Genomic DNA, 18110 nt, shown 5'->3' with positions numbered 1-18110 from the left:
TTTATTTTAAGTAAAGCATATAAAATAGTAAATACATATTTTTGAATTCTGTTTTGTGAACATATTTCATGTTGTCTGGTTTTCAGAGAATTATATGGAATGCTAAATGAGGAAATGTTGACCCCCCTTGAAGAGACGTTTGTTTGCTCGGGAACTAATCTAGCCGTAGTATTATTACCATGTCACACTTTGAAGGACAGGAATAACAATCCTTAAATACACTCATATCTCATACAATGATTAGAATGCTTTTATCAGCAATGTAAACACGCCATCAAGTTGTCTTCAGGGGCATTTGTGAATATGGTAATAACGTTTAAATGTTTGTGGAGATGGGTACTGAATCCAAATTGCTCATTCACACGTGCTTTTTGATGCACCAAGGCTTTTCCGCAGGGCCACTGGAATTTTGCGATTTTGCGGCCACGGTGTTTCCACGCAATTATGGAGTAATACATTTGCCTTATAATCTTTCATCTTCTGCATAATCAACAGCTTTAAGGAAACGTTTCTGTTTCTAGCTTACACGGGTCAAAACTTACTAAAAACGTGGCGACAGGAGTTCCTGCGCAGTGGAATGTACTTTCCAAAGCTTCCTGGTCATCTAGCATCTGCTTATTATTGTATTTGTTTGTTGAACTGACACTGATAATGTGATATACTTGTCCAGACAGCGTTATCATGTCTAAAAATGAAGAAAACAATGAATAATATAAAAAGATGTGCTGTATTACACCGCATAATTCTCCTTTTAATCGCTGCATAATATAATTTAATGTAATCCTCCCTTGAAACATAATTCCAGTGGTTTTTCTCTTACAAAAGGTTTTGCAGTAAAATGAGTGCATGAAAATTAGATTATACTTTATGTGAGGAACCTGTGTCTCACCCATGGCAGCTTCTCTTCCTCAGAAATAAAATACAAACAAAAAGATTCAAGCGAAGAGTCTGATTTAGAGTTTTTGCGGATGGGTATTCCGTCACAAACGTGACAGATATCCTGTCTGCCTTATACCAAGCACATTAAGATATAAAGCACATGTGATAAAGTGGACGGGTTATCCATCGATTTTTGATGGAGTACCAGTACAACACACTCTAAATCAGACCCTGGGCTATTTAAAAGTCAAAAGAGTAATTAAACAAGTGAAATCTCATAATAATGAATCGCACAAATGCTCTCAATATTATCATATGGAAAATGTTAAACAGTGAAAAATTAACATAGAAACTCCCTCTAAGAGGGCAGTAGTTCCAGATTCAGTTTGTAACTGAAGTTACCCATCCAGGAATTACATGAATTGGAGGATAATTGGCATTTTGTTTTCACTTAAACATTTCATCTGCTAAAGGCAGGGCAACTGTAAGAGACTGAGAACATGCCCAGTAATTGGTAACAAGACATGGGGCACTGTGAAACCACCAATTCCTGCTATTATATCCCATTTCTCAGAAGCTAACCAATAATGGGACAGTTTTTTGTATATCCCAAGGGCCTCATTTATGGGGTTTTGGTGTAAGGCAGCTTAGCAAGTCACGTTCCTGCGCTGGCCCACATCAAAGTGGAAGGGCATATTTATCCAATACTTTCCCCCACACTAGCACTGGTTTGGCAGACTAACACCAATGTAGGTACTATTGCACCCTGATGCACCCTGTGTTGTGGCAACATTGTTTTTGGCCAAGAAGAGGCACCTTCTTGCACAAAGACAATCCTGGGAGTCCTTTTCCTTTTTCCATGTGTGATGCAGATGTTGCACTTCTCCTGGGGAGGCGTAAAGTTTTGTTGTATCCCCAGGTTTACATGGTTTTGTAAATCTGGGAAAGCCTCAAAATCCAATTGTGTTGTGTAGAAACACCCATCGCAAAGACTGAGGATGGCCACTCTCCTGCAGAGTAAAGCACAGCGATTTGCACTGCCTTGCCTTATTCAGTATCTATGAAGCTATTCATAGCAATGCAAATAGACTTTGCTTGGTCTCACAGGTGTGATTTTATAGTTTGGGTACCCATAGCATCAAAAAAATGATGCTCATAAATATGTCCCCAGGTGAATTGAAGCTCATGCTGTCATTAGTTGTGGGTCTGGACCTCCTGCACTGTTCGAAATGAAACTGAACTGCCCTCAGGACGTTGTTTTGCACAAAATGTAATCCTTGTCCACAGTATGACCTAATAATACCAGGGATTCTGGAATCCCTGCATTAAGACAAGTATCACATGCTTACAATTACATGTACTCCTTAGATACTTAGAAAAAACATGAATCTTTCTGTATGTTTCCATACTTTCCCAGCTAGGGAAACATAATTCTTTTTAATTGACTTAAATTGAACTGTTTCTAGTATCTGTTTGCACCAACATACTTGTAAGCGTTTCTCTCCCTGGTCTTTAATTAATTCTTTCACACAGTCATTGACAGTAGCAACATAAGCGTTTTATTCACGCGTCAAAAGGATAAATTGTTCAGAGAAACTTAGTAGCAATAAATAAAGCATATCGGGAGCATTCTGTGAAGTTCAGAGACGCAGTTCTCAGATTCTCTTCTCCTTGGTCACTCGTGCTGGCAAGTCACTCGTACCGGCGTTTCCCAAAAAGCAAACAGAAGAATACTACCATCACGAACTGTATAGATTCTTAAAGCTTTATGCATGCACCCGTTACCAATACTTTGGGGTCACCGAGGTTAGGGATTTCCTAAGTCGGACGAAGGGTCGGGGTAACAAGGCAATGGGAAGTGAAGACAAAAGTGGTTGCATGCAGCGTGCACAACTTTATTTATGCCACAAGCCCAACAGTCCTGTGCCCTCCAACCTCCTCCTCCACCATTCTCCCCACGTCACTTGCCTGGGGCTACGGTCCCCGGTGACTGTAGCAGTGGGTATCGCGGTGTCCTGTTGCTCGGAGGGACAGCCGGATACGAGCGCGGTGTGTGTTGGGGAAACCTCCCGTAGGTCAGCTCCGCCGTTCCGTCGACGACTCTGTGCTTCCACTGGCTGGACTTTCCACTCCGTCTCCATGAACTTCGTCATCTGATGCTCGGTGCTGCGTAGGTCCGTCTCCTCCCCTGCCGCTGTCCGTCACAGCTGCGTTTCCTCCGGGTCTCCAATCACCAGACGGCCCACAGCTGAGCCAACGGTTCCCTTTTAACTCCTTTCCGGGCTTCTGTTCCTCTCGTGCTCCGTAGACTAGACCGCTTGATGCCTCTGGTTGAGGTGGACCACTGGACACCATCTTGAAGTTCCCCTTAGCCTGGGTGATAGGGTGCTCTCTATCACATTGCCTCTCTTCTGGAGATGGCCGATCGGGCCATTCAGCTGTCGGAAATCTGGAGAGATAATCTACATTCCCTTGGAACTTTCCTGGCATATGCAGAGTCTGAAATGAAAAAGGCTGTAAGGCTAAAAACCATCTTAACACTTTAGCATTGGTTTCCTTATCGGTGGCTAACCAAGTTAGAGGAGCATGGTCGGTAACTAAAAAGAAAGTTCTGCCCAACAAATAGTACTGTAAAGATTCCATGGCCCACTTGATGGCCAAGCACTCTTTCTCCATGGTGGCATAGCGTGTCTCCCTCAGGAATAGTTTGCGACTCAGAAACAGCACTGGTTTAAGTAATCCTTGATCATCTGGTTGAGAAAATACAGCTCCCAGTCCTTTATCTGAGGCGTCTGTTTGCAGGACAAATGTCTTTTTGTAATCGGGACAAGTCAAAATTGGGGCTTGGCACAGTACAGTCTTTAGGGTTTCAAAACTTTTCTCTTGTGTTGGGCCCCACTCGATTTTTGCTCTTGAAGGTTTTCCTCTCAATAAGTCTGTGAGAGGGCTGGCCACGTCAGATAACTGGGGAATAAATCTTCGATAATATCCGACTAACCCCAGGAAAGCACGTACTTCTTTTCTGGTGGTTGGTCGGGGAATATTTCGGATAGCTTCCAGTCTGTCAACTTGGGGTTTTAAGGTTCCTTTACTTATGGTGTAACCTAAATAGTTTATCTGATGGGTACCCAGAGTGGTCTTCTTTGGATTCATAGTTAATCCTGCCTGGGCCAAGGTTTCAAATACGTTTTTTAAGTGTTCTAGATGTGTTTTCCAATCAGGGCTGTATACAACAATGTCATCCAAATAAGCAACGGCATAATTGTGATGGGTTTTTAATAATATGTCCATAAGTCTCTGAAAAGTAGCCGGGGCTCCATGTAGCCCAAATGGCATCACTTTGAATTGATATAACCCTGAGGGGGTAGAAAAGGCTGTCTTTTCTTGAGCTGTCTCCGTCAGAGGTATTTGCCAATAACCTTTGGTTAAATCAATGGTGGACATCACCCTAGCCTCCCCCAGTTTCTCAATTAGCTCGTCTACTTGAGGCATTGGATAGTTGTCAAATTTCGAATGAGCATTTACTTGGCGAAAGTCAATGCAGAAACGGATGCTACCATCCGGTTTCGGTACCAAAACTATGGGAGAGCGCCAATTACTCTTGGAAGGTTCAATGATACCTGTCTGTAGCATCTTTTCTATTTCTTCTTCTACCGCCCCTCTCCTAGCCTCAGGTATTCGGTAGGGTCTCACATTCACCACTCTTCCTGGGGCGGTAACAATATCATGGGCTACCAGGGACGTTCTTCACGGTGTTCCTGAACTAAGTTCGGGGTATTGGTCAAGTAACCGTTCTAATTGTCGTTTTTCTTCTACAGATAATCGGGAACCCATGGCTGGTCGTTCCTCCTGTTCACCCCTTTCCATCTCCTGAGGTAACTCCAGCGGAGTGATGGTCACATGATTTATGGATTGGACTACCTCGGTCTCTGGGGATCCTGCACTTGGTTCTTCTCATTTCTTCAGTAAATTAATGTGGTATGTTTGCCCCACCTTGTTAGTGTGTGGTACCGCTACTCTGTATGAAACGGGTGTAACTTTCTGGGTAATGGTATATGGTCCTTGCCAGGTAGCCAATAATATCTTATCCGAAGAAGGGAGTAGAATCAGTACTTTGTCTCCCACCCTCAGTACCCTCAACTGGCTTGTTTTATCATACTGCTCTTTTTGTCTATTTTGTGCTTTGTCCATGTTTCAGTGGACAGTATCCCATAGTGTGGCTAAGGTTTCTTTAAGGGTCTGCATGTATCCTAACAGTGGTTTCCCCTCATCCTCATCCTCAGTCCACTGCTCAGCTGCCATGTCGAGTAAGGTACGGGGTTTTCTCCCAAACAACAACTCGAATGGGGAGAATCCCGTGGATATCTGTTCATGGGTTCTAATGGCAAAGAGTACTAGAGGTAACTTTCTGTCCCAATCCTTTCCTGTCTTGCTTATCAGCTTCTTCAGGATGGTCTTAATTGTTCGGTTATATCTTTCTACCAAACCATCGGTCTGGGGGTGATAGACTGCCGTTCTAATCTGTTGGACTCCCAAAAGGTAACATACTTCCTTCATGAGTTTTGCCATAAAAGGAGTTCCCTGATCTGTCAACAATTCCAATGGAAATCCTACTCGGGAGAAGAAATATATCATAGCCTGAGCTACAGTTAGCGTAGTCATGCTGGTCAGAGGTATAGCCTCCGGATATCTTGTTGCATAGTCTACTAGCACTAAGATATATTGATGCCCTCTCGCTGAAGGAATTAACGGACCTACCAAGTGCATCCCTACACGCTGAAATGGCACATCGATAATGGGCAAAGGACAAAGGGGTACTTTCTTGTCTTTGGAAGGATTTATCATCTGACATTTTGGACATGTAGCACAAAACCTAGCAGTTTCTCGATACACCCCCGGCCAGTAAAACCGATCCAGTAAATACTTCAAAGTTAATTCGTGTCCATAGTGAACCCCACCCGTCTGGTTGTGTGCTAATTGCAAAGCTTGTTCTCGAAAGGCCACTGGTACCAAACACTGTTCTGCCTTTCCAGTTGCTCCTTCACTTACTCGATACAGTAACCCTTGTATTATACAAAAATAGGGTCCTACCTTCTCTGAGTCATTCTCTTTTGCTTGATTCCAGGCATTCGTGAGGGTGCTGTCATCTTTCTGAGCTGTACGGAAGCTTCGTGCAGGAGTTCCTCCATGCTCTGGGGAAGAAAGTAAACATGAAGCAAAAGACTGACAGGCACTGTTATACCACTCATTGTCTCTTCTCTTTTTCTTTTTTGATTTCTGCTCTCGGTATCTAGGCTAAACTAGGTTTTCACTAGAAAACGGAGCCTCCTGTAGCCATCCGCTCTAGCTTCTTGTTCCGAGGCTTCCATTAAATAGTCATGAAATTTGGGCAGGTCTGTTCCTAACAAAATATTCTCAGGGAGTCGGGGCACTACTCCCACTCTCTGGACTTGTGGATAACCGTCTATTTCAAGCAAGACTTTGGCTAAAGGGTATTCCTTAACGTCTCCATGAACACATGACACTAGAACGGTTTCTCCCTCACATAGAGAATTCAGGAGTACCAAGTCTTGTACTACTACCGTGTGGTGGCATCCTGTGTCTAGTAAAGCATCAATAGGTTTCCTATTTAATCGGATGGTTTTCTTGTACGTTTTCCTACATAGACCCGTGACCAAAATTCGCCCTCGGGACCAACCCACTTCCATTGGTTCGGAGCCATCACTGTTTAAGGGACAGTTTCGTGATATATGCCCCCACTCTGCACATCTAAAACATTGTGGTCCTACCTGAACAGGAGAGCTGGGTTTTGGAAAAGGTTTTGGTGAGGGTCTAGTGGTAGGAAAGGAGCGTTTTTCTACACTGTCATTGGGAGCCCGGGGTGTAGGTTTAGGAAATACAATGGGGGCTCTCCCAGTAGAGGCTTTGAAGTCTGGAGACCTGTGATAAGCACAAGCTAGTTCGATAGCCGATTGGGACGTTAATCCAGGATGTTGCTTCAGCCAAGCTCTAGTATTGGCAGGTAACGCCTCTAGATACTGTTCTAGAAAAACTTGTTCTGTAACCTCTTCCATGGTGGCAGTACTAGGTTGCAGCCACCGACTTCCCAAGTCTCTGACTCTGTAAAATAGCGCTCGGGGATTGTCACCTGTAACCCACTTCTCCTTACGAAAACGGGCCCTATAATACTCCTGGTCACATCCTAATCTTTCGAGGATTGCTTTCTTTATCTCGGGGTAGGGAGTTACTCCAGCTGGGTTAGCCGCTTGGTACGCCGCCTGTAGCTCCCCAGATAATAACGGCGCTACATATTGTCCCCATCTTTCTGCAGGCCAAGTAGCAGTGGTAGCAACCCTTTCAAAATTGGTGAAGAAGAAGTCAGGGTCCTCTCCTTCTTGGAACTTTTGTAACACACTACCGGGAATATTAGGGTGGACCCGGGCATTAGAAATTACATCAGTAAGACAGAGAATAGCTGTGTCTTGAACTTTCTGGTTACTTGTTAACAACGTTGCTTGTTCTCTCAAAGCTGCTTGAAACACCTCTCTTTCCTTTTGGGCATTCTCGTTCTGTTTCTCAAACACTAATTGCAAATGTCTCTGACCTTCTGCCAGCTGGGTTATCATATCTTGCACAGTCACTGGTTGCGTCATTTTGTATCAAATGACAGTATCCCACTTCTGACACCACTGTAAGCGTTTCTCTCCCTGGTCTTTAATTAATTCTTTCACACAGTCATTGACAGTAGCAACATAAGCGTTTTATTCACGCATCAAAAAGATAAATTGTTCAGAGAAACTTAGTAGCAATTAATAAAGCATATCGTGAGCGGTCTGTGAAGTTCAGAGACGCAGTTCTCAGATTCTCTTCTCCTTGGTCACTCGTGCTGGCAAGTCACTCGTACCGGCGTTTCCCAATAAGCAAACAGAAGAATACTACCGTCATGAACTGTATAGATTCTTAAAGCTTTATGCATGCACCCGTCACCAATACTCAGGGGTCACCGAGGTTAGGGATTTCCTAAGTCGGACGAAGGGTCGGGGTAACAAGGCAATGGGAAGTAAAGACAAAAGTGTTCGCATGCAGCGTGCACAACTTTATTTATGCCACAAGCCCAACAGTCCTGTGCCCTCCACCCTCCTCCTCCACCGTTCTCCCCACGTCACTTGCCTGGGGCTACGGTCCCCGGTGACCGTAGCAGTGGGTATCGCGGTGTCCTGTTGCTCGGAGGGACAGCCGGATACGAGCGCAGTGTGTGTTGGGGAAACCTCCCGTAGGTCAGCTCCGCCGTTCCGTCGAGTCGCCAACTCCGTGCTTCCACTGGCTGGACTCTCCACTCCATCTCCACGAACTTCGTCGTCTGATGCTCGGTGCTGCGTAGGTCCGTCTCCTCCCCTGCCGCTGTCCGTCACAGCTGCGTTTCCTCCGGGTCTCCAATCACCAGACGGCCCACAGCTGAGCCAACGGTTCCCTTTTAACTCCTTTCCGGGCTTCTGTTCCTCTCGTGCTCCGTAGACTAGACCGCTTGATGCCTCTGGTTGAGGTGGACCACTGGACACCATCTTGAAGTTCCCCTTAGCCTGGGTGATAGGATGCTCTCTATCACAATACTTTAAGGTGGGAATAGTGCTGAAAGGGGTCTAGAATATGTGCCCCTGCAGCTAACTTGTCAAAAAGAGGTATGCAGTTCATGTAGAGGAGTCAAGGTCTATGAGGGGGCAAGGTGGGAGAATGATCCCTCAGTAGTTTTTTTCTCTTTTGCTAATGTGATGAGTGAGGTGTGTTAGTAAAATGTGTGAATGAGTGTGAATATATTAAAAAGATTGTGCAATAAAAATAACTAATGGAGCTCAAAACGCTATTTAATCACTGTGTTCCTTTGGTATGGTTAGAAAGGTGGGTTCAGGCAAGAGATGGGTGTTATGATCCACTTTAGCACTAGATAGTGTTTATAAGGAAATAGAGGGACAACATGTTTCATGCCTATTACTGTTTAAATGATAATGGCCTTTCATCAGGACCAATAATCCTTAGCTACTCATGTAGTTTTGGTGAAACAGTGCATGTAAATAGTACCATACCCTAAGTAAATCACACAAATTGTATAATTTACTTCTTGGGGGGAGACCTGGAGAGGGAACAGGCAATGAGGGAACAGAAAGTTAAAGTATACTATCAACAGGCTGTGCCATTTGTTAACAGAGATATGAAGGTCACCATACCCATCAATACAGGTGTGGAATGTAAACCTCAATAACTAAAACCACAGACTAAGCCAAAAATACAAGCATGCAAGTCATTATCATTATTGAGGCATTATAGTTATGAAAAAGTTTACCGCGGTAACTACGAACTTTGTGTCAGCCAGTCACACATGTCACAAGTAGCATATGTCTAAATGATAGAACGCAAAGTACATGGAGGCAAATGCCTGAAGGTCCCATGAATGGGATTTTCCAAATTGCGTGGAATAAGGTACACAATGTTGTGGGCCAGAATGAACGCTCACTGGCATACCGAAGGCCATATATATGAGGGGCAAATAAAATAAGAAGCAGAATGATTTCTGCAATGCTCCAGACCAGATAGAGCACAAGTTAAGGAGCTGGCCGTCGAGGAAGCACAAGGTACTTACAGTTGTCGTTGATCACGTCTAGCAGCAGACGTAACTCTCATTTTGCCATTACGGGAGTGATGTTCCCGGGGGGGTTTCAGGGTCGGACTGGTCATTCCGGGACCCGGGCAATCCCCCGGTATGCTGAATGGGGCAGAGGCCGGTTTTGCGCCAGGGGGCCGGTTCTGTTGTTGGGGCCGATTTGGACCATGGTCGGCCAAAATCGGCCCCAAAAACAGAACACAGTGAGTACAATATTTATGCACAAATCAGGCCGCCTGGCTGTCTGACTGAGGCGGCGGCCTGGTGATGACTGTGAGCAAAAAAAATGCTTACTGGTGCTCAGACGCGTGTGACTTGTCCGCTGATTTTCATTTCAAGACAGGCAGGCTCTATGATCAGGAGGCAGGCCACCCGCCGCACGCCCTACTCGTTATATTTTATTAAACAAACAACACCACCTGACCTGCCACCTGACCATGATTATGATTGATGACATCATGGTCAGGTGGTGTTGTTAGTTTAATAAATTACAATGAGTAGAGCTGGCGGCGGGCGGCCTGCCACCTGATCATAAAACCTGCTTGATGATGACATGCGCAGAGCGCACATGTCACCACCACCGTGTCTGCGCCCCTGTTATTTTTAGGGTGGGGTGAAGGTCTACTGCCTGGTAGAGTGGTAGTGATGATCAGAGGGCAGGGCTCATCAGGGGCTTATGCACATTAGGGAAAAAGAGTGCGTAACCAGAGACTGACTCTGAGCCTATGCGAGGTCGAGGCAGGCTGAGGCATTTCAGAGGCCAGAGGGAAACCGGGACTGGAAAGTGAGTGGCAGCTCAGCACCCCATTATTTATTTTCCCCCGTCTGCCAGTGCCGTCCGCAGGTGAGTGCTATGCTATTTGTTCCTTTCTGGCCAGATCTTTTGATTTATGGGTGGCTTGGTGGCACTGTAGTGTCTGGGCAGTGGGCCTGGGCCCGGGGGACACGACTAACGACCAGGCTGGGGCAGGCCAGAAATTTCAAAAGCAAAAGGGGCCTAAGGAAGGAAGGGGCAAGGGGGCAACTACTAGGCCCGGCCCGGTTCTGAGTAGTGGCACTGAACTGGCTTTTGTTTGTTGTTGCTGCTTGCTTAATTTGAATGTGAGAAGGGAGTGAGGTGGTGGCTGGCCTCAGGCTAAGCCTGGCACTGCAGCCAGCATGGGTTTATGATTATTACCTACTGCCTGACACGAACGCGGTGCTCTGACACTGAAAGCCGCAGTGACTGTGCACTGATTGACAGTCTAGTTCATGGTGCGTTGTGCATCCCCTGTCTCTTTCCTCTCCTATCTTTTATTTGCTCCTCTGTGAAATGGATCCAAAAAAGAAAAACACTTTTGCTGGGAATGTCGTATTTTTCTGTTATTTTATTTACAAGGTGCAGCTTTGGCAATTAAAGGTTAAAAATATGATAAAATAAATAAAGTAAGACAGAGTGGTAGCAAACTGGCCAGATTGATTTTATTTACACCCAAACACATTAGCGTCACTTTTACAGAGTTTGCCAGTGAAACGCTATTTTTGTTTTCTTGTCTTTGTTTTCCCTGTGCTTGCAACTAGTACACCAATCCTGGAGGTACTGCAATGTGTGGATTGGAAAACAAAATGTGTACTGTGGCTCTGCGTCCAGGGATGTGGTCTTTTTGACCCTACTGCATTGTAAGGATATAAGCAATGGAAATTAAAATGGGTCCATTCAGGGCCCTTTAATCATGTACTCAACTTTTCAGGCAAACACACTCACTGATTTCTGAATAGTGAGTGTAAAAGCGCTAAGCTAACCATGTTGTTCCTGCTTACATTTCACATGGTTTGCTAATTTTGCATTCCCTATGAGTGCTTGCTTTTCCAGGATGTTGTTACTTTTCTTTTTGTAGGCCACATATTGCTCTTGTCTAGTGCGCCATTTAAATTGAGCCACATCCAGGTGTTTATAGCCATCAACAATTGGGTTGTAATTGAAGGCAGTGTGAATTTTTCTCAGTGGGGCAGTATGATAATCAGTGGGGGAGAGGATGTGGCACTATGACCAGAGCTGCTGAATTTGGAACTGGTGAACCAGGTTCAGCCTTAATAATAAGTCCATCAGACCACTCTCCTGAGAGCACAATCCCATGCTAGAGCTAAGAAGGCTTTGCAAGACCTTAGAAGCCCTGGTTTCTTAGCACCAGTAGGTGGACCCTAGCAGTGGTAAATGTGGTTTAACCTTCAAGGCTTGTCCAGCACAATCCATACTGAAATTCACCTCTAGTCTTGTGGGCAGGCCTATGAAGCAGCACACCCTAGAACAACAGTGACTCTGTCATTGAGGTCATAAGCCCCTTGAGAAAGGCCAGCTCTAGTGCAGTGCAACCAGTGTGACAGCACCGGGTGCTCACTTTGGGTGGAGGCATTATGTTTGCAAGTAAAGGAAGGTTTTTAAAGCGCTTGCTGCCTCCTTCCTGGCCTCCAGCAATTTTCAGCCTCAATAAAAATGTCATGATGATTCTGGTGTTTAATGTTCTACCTAGAGAGAGATCGGAATTTTGTTTAGTTTTGACTCATGGAAAGGTAGCTCAGAGGGTTAATGTGTCGGCTGCATAAACATGTACCATGCAGATAACAAAGTGCACATAATGTAAATAGGTCAGTGGGCTACTGCTTTTGTCAGAGAGACCCTATTGTTACTTGCAGTAAATAATTTAAAATCCTAACATAGAACAGTGAGCTATTAACTGTCATGTAAGAGCTGCATATAAACTTCAAAGTATAAATTAGAGCATTATATTTTTCCCCAGTCTATGAATATCCTAAATGCATCTGAGAGAGTGTGGTTATGGTGACTTGACAGGCACTGTTAAAGGGTGGTAGTGGGAGAATCCATGGCTGAGGTGGTCATTGGGGGGCAATAACGAACATTAATGCACAGGGCACCACCAGTGCTAAGGCCGGCCATGCCCTTGAGGGCAGTCTTACTCACCCATAGGTACATCCATTGGCCTTGTTTCAGAAGTAGTTACTGCAACTCATCAGGGATCAGCAATGCAGGATTTGCACTCACACCAGGCTAAGTTCTCAAACTTCACGGTGTCACTGCATCATGCAAAAGCACTTTTAACATGTGCTACCTGCTTTGGGGCCACTGGAATCTTGCAGCGAAGGAGGACAAAATGATTCCACAGTTTTGACTAAATTATGCTTTAAAAAAAGGCTGCAGTGTAATGCAGTATGTTTTCTGATATTTCATTATTTTTAACATTTGTACACATGCTAACAGTCTCTGGAAAGATTTTGCCTCATTAGTACCAGTGGAACCTACAAATGTAGCAATGGTGACCAGTCAACCTTTGCAATAAACCATCCACTCCGAAGCAACACAAGTGACATTTTTTATGAACTTGTGATACGTTTGAGCTTCAACCAATTTATTAGTTTAAATGGTTAGATCATGCAGCAGATCTTGCATTATGAGGCAAATACAGCAGAGCCATGATTATATAGAAAACATTTGCAAACTAGGATATTTTGCCATTCATGTTTGAACTGCTGTTGTTGAAAAAGGGAAAAGTGCTGATGACAGAAACTCCATAGCTCGGCGACAAATGGCTTGTTCTTCCACATTTTATCGTATTTGGGACATTCTGTGATTAGAAGCATATCCCACTTTGTTAATGTATTTTAATGTCAATAACTCAGCCAGTCAGTCAATCACTTTTATTCGATTTATAAAAAATCACAAAAAGACACAAGATACACATCATCAAAAGGACAGTAAAATACAATGATAAAATACATGGTTAAAAATTTCATGTTTAGAATGAGCATATTACATTGATTCAATGAAAACAAAATTTGTGATTATATCTTAAATCGTCAAAAATTTCTTGGTGACAATTTATTACATAATGATAAAAAAGATGCACCGGCACATTACTGAGATAGTTCAGTTATGTTGTGTCCGTGCCGTGCATTGTTACGCTTCTTGTTTACACGAACTCCTGCCACTAAAAAGCTTGCTACATGAAAAGTTACGCGTGCACTGGCGCAAAAGTTGTAAAAACAGGAGCGCTGGCCTGACCTGTAAGAAGCCTGCTTCTCGGAGAATTGGTAAAAGATATTTTTTTCTGATTAGTGCATAATGTTCGCAAACCATGGTAAAATGTAATGTGTCCTGTAATGAGAAGTGATCGCAGTCACAAGGACTTGCATTAACAGGAGTGTCCCACGTAGCATGGGAGCCCAACAAGAAGTGTATCAAGTTTAAACGAAATCTGGTTAAAAGAAAACGGTGAAATGATTTATTTACAAAAACTAGATAGGGTTCAGGGCCTGAAGCGGTGATGAGGGCATAGTTTCTTCTAACTAGCGTTTTTTTCATCTCTATCTCCTCCCGCTCTGCCTTAAATAAGTTTATTAATGTAGATTTTATCACCGTAACATCCTCTTTTTTAATACGATCAGGAGAATAGAAAAGCTCTGTACGCCCCACATATGATAACATAGATTTTACATAGGCCAGCCATGGGATTCTTTGAGCTCCATCCAGGGCTAGACAATCTTTGAGGATCAGATGGTTTAAAGAGATTTCCTCATCGTGCCAGGTTTTAAGCCAACAGATAACAGGGGCAGATTTTATTTGGTCTGTGACAAACCCGATGCCCAACTCTGAGTGTGTGGTGAAAGTGGGAGTGGACTGGGGGACTGAAAGCAGCGTTCTAAGAAATTTGTTTTCCGCCTTCTGGATGGTACCAGGTTTTGTATATCCCCAGATTGAGGACCCATAGGTGGCTATAGCCAAACATTTGGCTTTGTACACTTTAAGAATAGCCTCCATTGGTCGTGACCCCATTCTTTTAACAAAACTCAGGAGGGCTGCAGCAGATCTTACAATTGCATTTGTTTTTAGCTTGTGTTGGATGCCCCAGGTTCCTCTGTCATCGAAAATCACACCCAAGTAGGTGAAGGAAGAGACCCTCCGAACTTCTTTCCCTATGCAAGAGAAGGTTATAGGTTTCTTATTCCTGCTATTTAGTCCCACGATCATGACCTGGGATTTTTGGGTGTTTATTTTCAAATCTAAAGAGGTCATGAAATCTCCAAAAGAGGCCAATAACTCATTATAACCTTGAATAATCATGTGCATACTTAAAATTGGGATGTTTGTGCACTCTTGCCACTCCTCTGGCTATGCCTACTGATCCAAACCTTGGGCTATTCTCCACCCACAGTTCCACAACGTTTTTCCCCCACTTGGTAAGCTGGTGCTCTTTAAGGTCATCATCTATTATTTACTGTGCTTTGAAAGTTGAAACAATTGAATATGTAATGGAAAATGTGCTGTAAAATTCACCATTTTGGTCTGTTGTTTTCCAAAATTTTCTTGGGGGGTAGAACCCCCATGTTAGTGGTTGGGCTTGCTCGCTGCGCTCGCTCGCTACGTGCCGGATGGGGGCTGGTCTGGCAGAATTTTTAAGGGCTGCTTTTGGTTCCCAGTCCAGCTCTGGTGGGTGTGAGCATGTGTCCATACCAAGGCCTTCCCAATGGGTTGGCATCCTTACCAAATGTATCCCCGAGGACCACCTCATGCTTTTCCTCAGCCCCAAATACCCTAGTTTATTAGGCAGAGGCCGGGGCAGAGGGAGAGAGAAAGTAAAAAAATGAGGCACACAACACAAACATATACAGTGGCAGGCCCCAGCTACAGAAACCTCAGGACAAACGACGAGTCAAACAAGCAACAATAAAAATTGATAGTCAATCTATCCAAGAGACCCCTGTTGGAAATAGAGACCACTGTCTTACAGAAAGGTCTGGGTTTTGTCCCCACCCTCAAAGAAGGCAAGTTTCGTACCGCCCACAAACTCCACCATTTTTTCCAGAAGATTTGCTTGCAAGCTTTTTTCATGACAAACCAAGCATTAAAAGGCACAGACACAGGTCTACATAATCCATCCCCTTTTCCTCTGTCAGCAGGTATGATTCCTCATGCGATTTTAACATTTAAGCAGGCAGTCCTGAGAGATGTGGAAAGGTGTCCCCAAAAACCCATCTTTCATAATATGTAAAAACTGGAAACTAATGCTATGTGGGGCCTAGGTAACGACACTACCATTACAATAAAAAGTGAAAATCCAGGCATACTGATTGAGCAGAACCCAATTATATCACTTGTACTAAACTGATTCCAATATTTTTACAACAAATATCTAACTGGTTTTTAGTATGTTCAAATTTGCCCCAGAGATTCAAATGTCATTCTCCATGTTCACAAATATCATATATCTTTCATAAGAAACAGTACGACAGCAAGGGTATTAATGGTTTGTTGGAAGGGTAATATATTGAGCATGCATTTGAGGGAATGCATCACCATACCATATAGTATACGGATATTCACAGTCACTTTGGAGTTCCATGACCTTAAAAAGGAACTCAGGCTTTGACTTCGGTCCTCTATATGGTCATGTTGCTTGGATATATATTTACCATAATTAAATTAAAAGAGTAGAGACATTCGGCAAAACAGGAACAAGTTGGTTTAATTAAACTCTGTGGCCGGGAGAGCCTGGACAGAATGTGTCTGCTTAAAATATCTTGATGTACAAACTTTTGGCCTTCTATTTACACAGTTCATGACGTACAATAAAACACTTTTCTATATTCCCAAAAAAGTATCTCAGTTGTAAATCAACAAAAGCAGTAATCTGATAAGTACCCAGATGGCTCTCGAACTTGGGGAGACTTAGTGTGAGCCAGTGTGTATATGTCCAGATGTCCACCCTGAGGAACATGTGATTATTATGTGTGGTGTGCCTGTCATGTCCTGATTGGTTGAGTGTGTCCTTCTACATGTGGTATCTAACTTTGTTGTATTTCTGGGGAAAGCGAGGCTTTGGGCAAACGGGATTTATTGGGGCCAATTATCATGGACTTGTTTGTGGTACAACCATCTATCTGTTGTAGGGGTGGGCGGAAGTCGCAGAGGTTTACTCCGTGTAATTTCACGGAGTTACATAGGAATTCCGTGAAATTCTGCAGATTTCCACTTGCCCTAAAGCTGCTGTCACACTGAGGCATATTGCTCACATGAAGACAGTTGGACACCAGGTTGTGATGTGACAATAGTTATTAAAATAACTGTCTGCCCACAGCCAGACCCTCCCCTCAGGCTGTTTACCAAGCAAGTGTTGGGAGGCTGACATCAGTGCTCCCTCATGGTTGAGGCCTGGCTCCTATAGCCCGCAAAGACATGCTCCACTTGTTTTAGGCCCCACAATGTCAGACATCCCTCCTTACCTACAGGCAGTAGTAAGAGTCCACAAGCAGGGGGAAGCAAATTCCAGCTATCACGCAAGCTGCCCATTGTTCTCAATGCCTCCATGGCAATCCAATGATCTTGCACATGCACCAGGCATCTCTCCACTGGACCCTACTTCAGGCCTCTCAGATTCGAACACCAGGCCGTCAATCTCGGCTCCCAAGGGCTGCACCTAAACTGCTAAGGGATGATGCTGAATCCACTTCCCAACAGAGGTAACTAGGACTTCAGCCTTTGTAAATCAGGCCCTGTTGCAAGGAATAGGCACATACAGAGAACTATGCGCAAGAATATGGGACCTCGGTGTATAGGGGCTAAGCCTTCCCCCCACCTTAGTGCCCAGGACCGACTAGCTAGATTGTCTCACTCGCTCTCCTACACACTCACGAAGAAGCAAATTATTAGACACCCGAGACTACAACAGTCCCGAATCTCTCAGGAATCACGGTAACAAGACATACCTTTTCACACACACTCTCGTACCTGTCCAGCATAAGAACTGACTGAAACCTGAATATAGTTTAACATGTTTATTTTAACTATTATGCCTTAAAATGCAGTATATGAGCCACAATAGCAAAAAAATCATACATTTAGCATTGCAGCTAGGCCATAAATCATAAAGGTAGATGTCATCATATAAAGACGTTGGAGAAAGGACTATAAAGCCTAACCACCCTCTCCTTCGTAAGAAGAAAAATTATTATATAATAGTAGATCTCTGAGCTCTGTCAGCAGACCCCATGCCTTAGTACCTAGATGGTATATCTACATCCTAGGAAGCGCATTGCTCTTCTCCCTGGAAAGCTCCCTCTCAAAGTGTGCGTTACGTAAACATGCATCCCCATAATATCAAAGTACGAGTTTCCAGCAGCAGCTGTATGTTTTGTTTGGGTGCAAAGGACTGACCAGAACAGAATAACAACGGGCATTGTTTATGAACCTTTCTTACAGTGTTCAGACTAAACTCCGGGGACAATCAGAGAATGAACAAAGCAGACGGTTTTCATGTGAAAGGCATGAACAGGGTCTTGCAAAAAATAAAGCCATGTAGTAACATGTACAAAAGCAGCATCATGGCTCCTGGGCTCATGCTAACTTAGCGATGTCGACAATGTCCCTATCAGCCACGTGACAGCCCATTTAGAGGAAACGGTATTGAAACAGGGTACTGTGCCAGAGTTCAGGAGATAGTTAGACACCTCTTGACCAGTGTCCACCTTGGCCTCGCCTCCCCAGAAGACAGGCTGCAGATAGAGTTGTTCTAACATATCTGAG

The 18110-nt window shown here is 44.1% G+C and overlaps 1 protein-coding gene across 1 annotated transcript; it reads right to left on the bottom strand.

Annotated features, from left to right (window-relative positions):
• Positions 1–5966: 5966 nt before the first annotated feature.
• LOC144773768 (uncharacterized) lies at positions 5967–7532 on the bottom strand. Its single transcript, XM_078658889.1, has 2 exons — positions 6669–7532; positions 5967–6071 (listed from the first exon to the last, which is right to left on the bottom strand). Exons 1-2 carry the CDS (start codon positions 7530–7532, stop codon positions 5967–5969), a joined length of 969 nt encoding a protein of 322 aa, XP_078515015.1.
• Between the last annotated feature and the right edge of the window lie 10578 nt (positions 7533–18110).

This window comes from Lissotriton helveticus, chromosome 8 (assembly GCF_964261635.1).
Source record: "Lissotriton helveticus chromosome 8, aLisHel1.1, whole genome shotgun sequence".
Classification (NCBI taxonomy): domain Eukaryota; kingdom Metazoa; phylum Chordata; class Amphibia; order Caudata; family Salamandridae; genus Lissotriton; species Lissotriton helveticus.
Note: the sequence above shows the minus strand (reverse complement) of the source record. Positions and strands in the feature narration are given on the sequence as shown.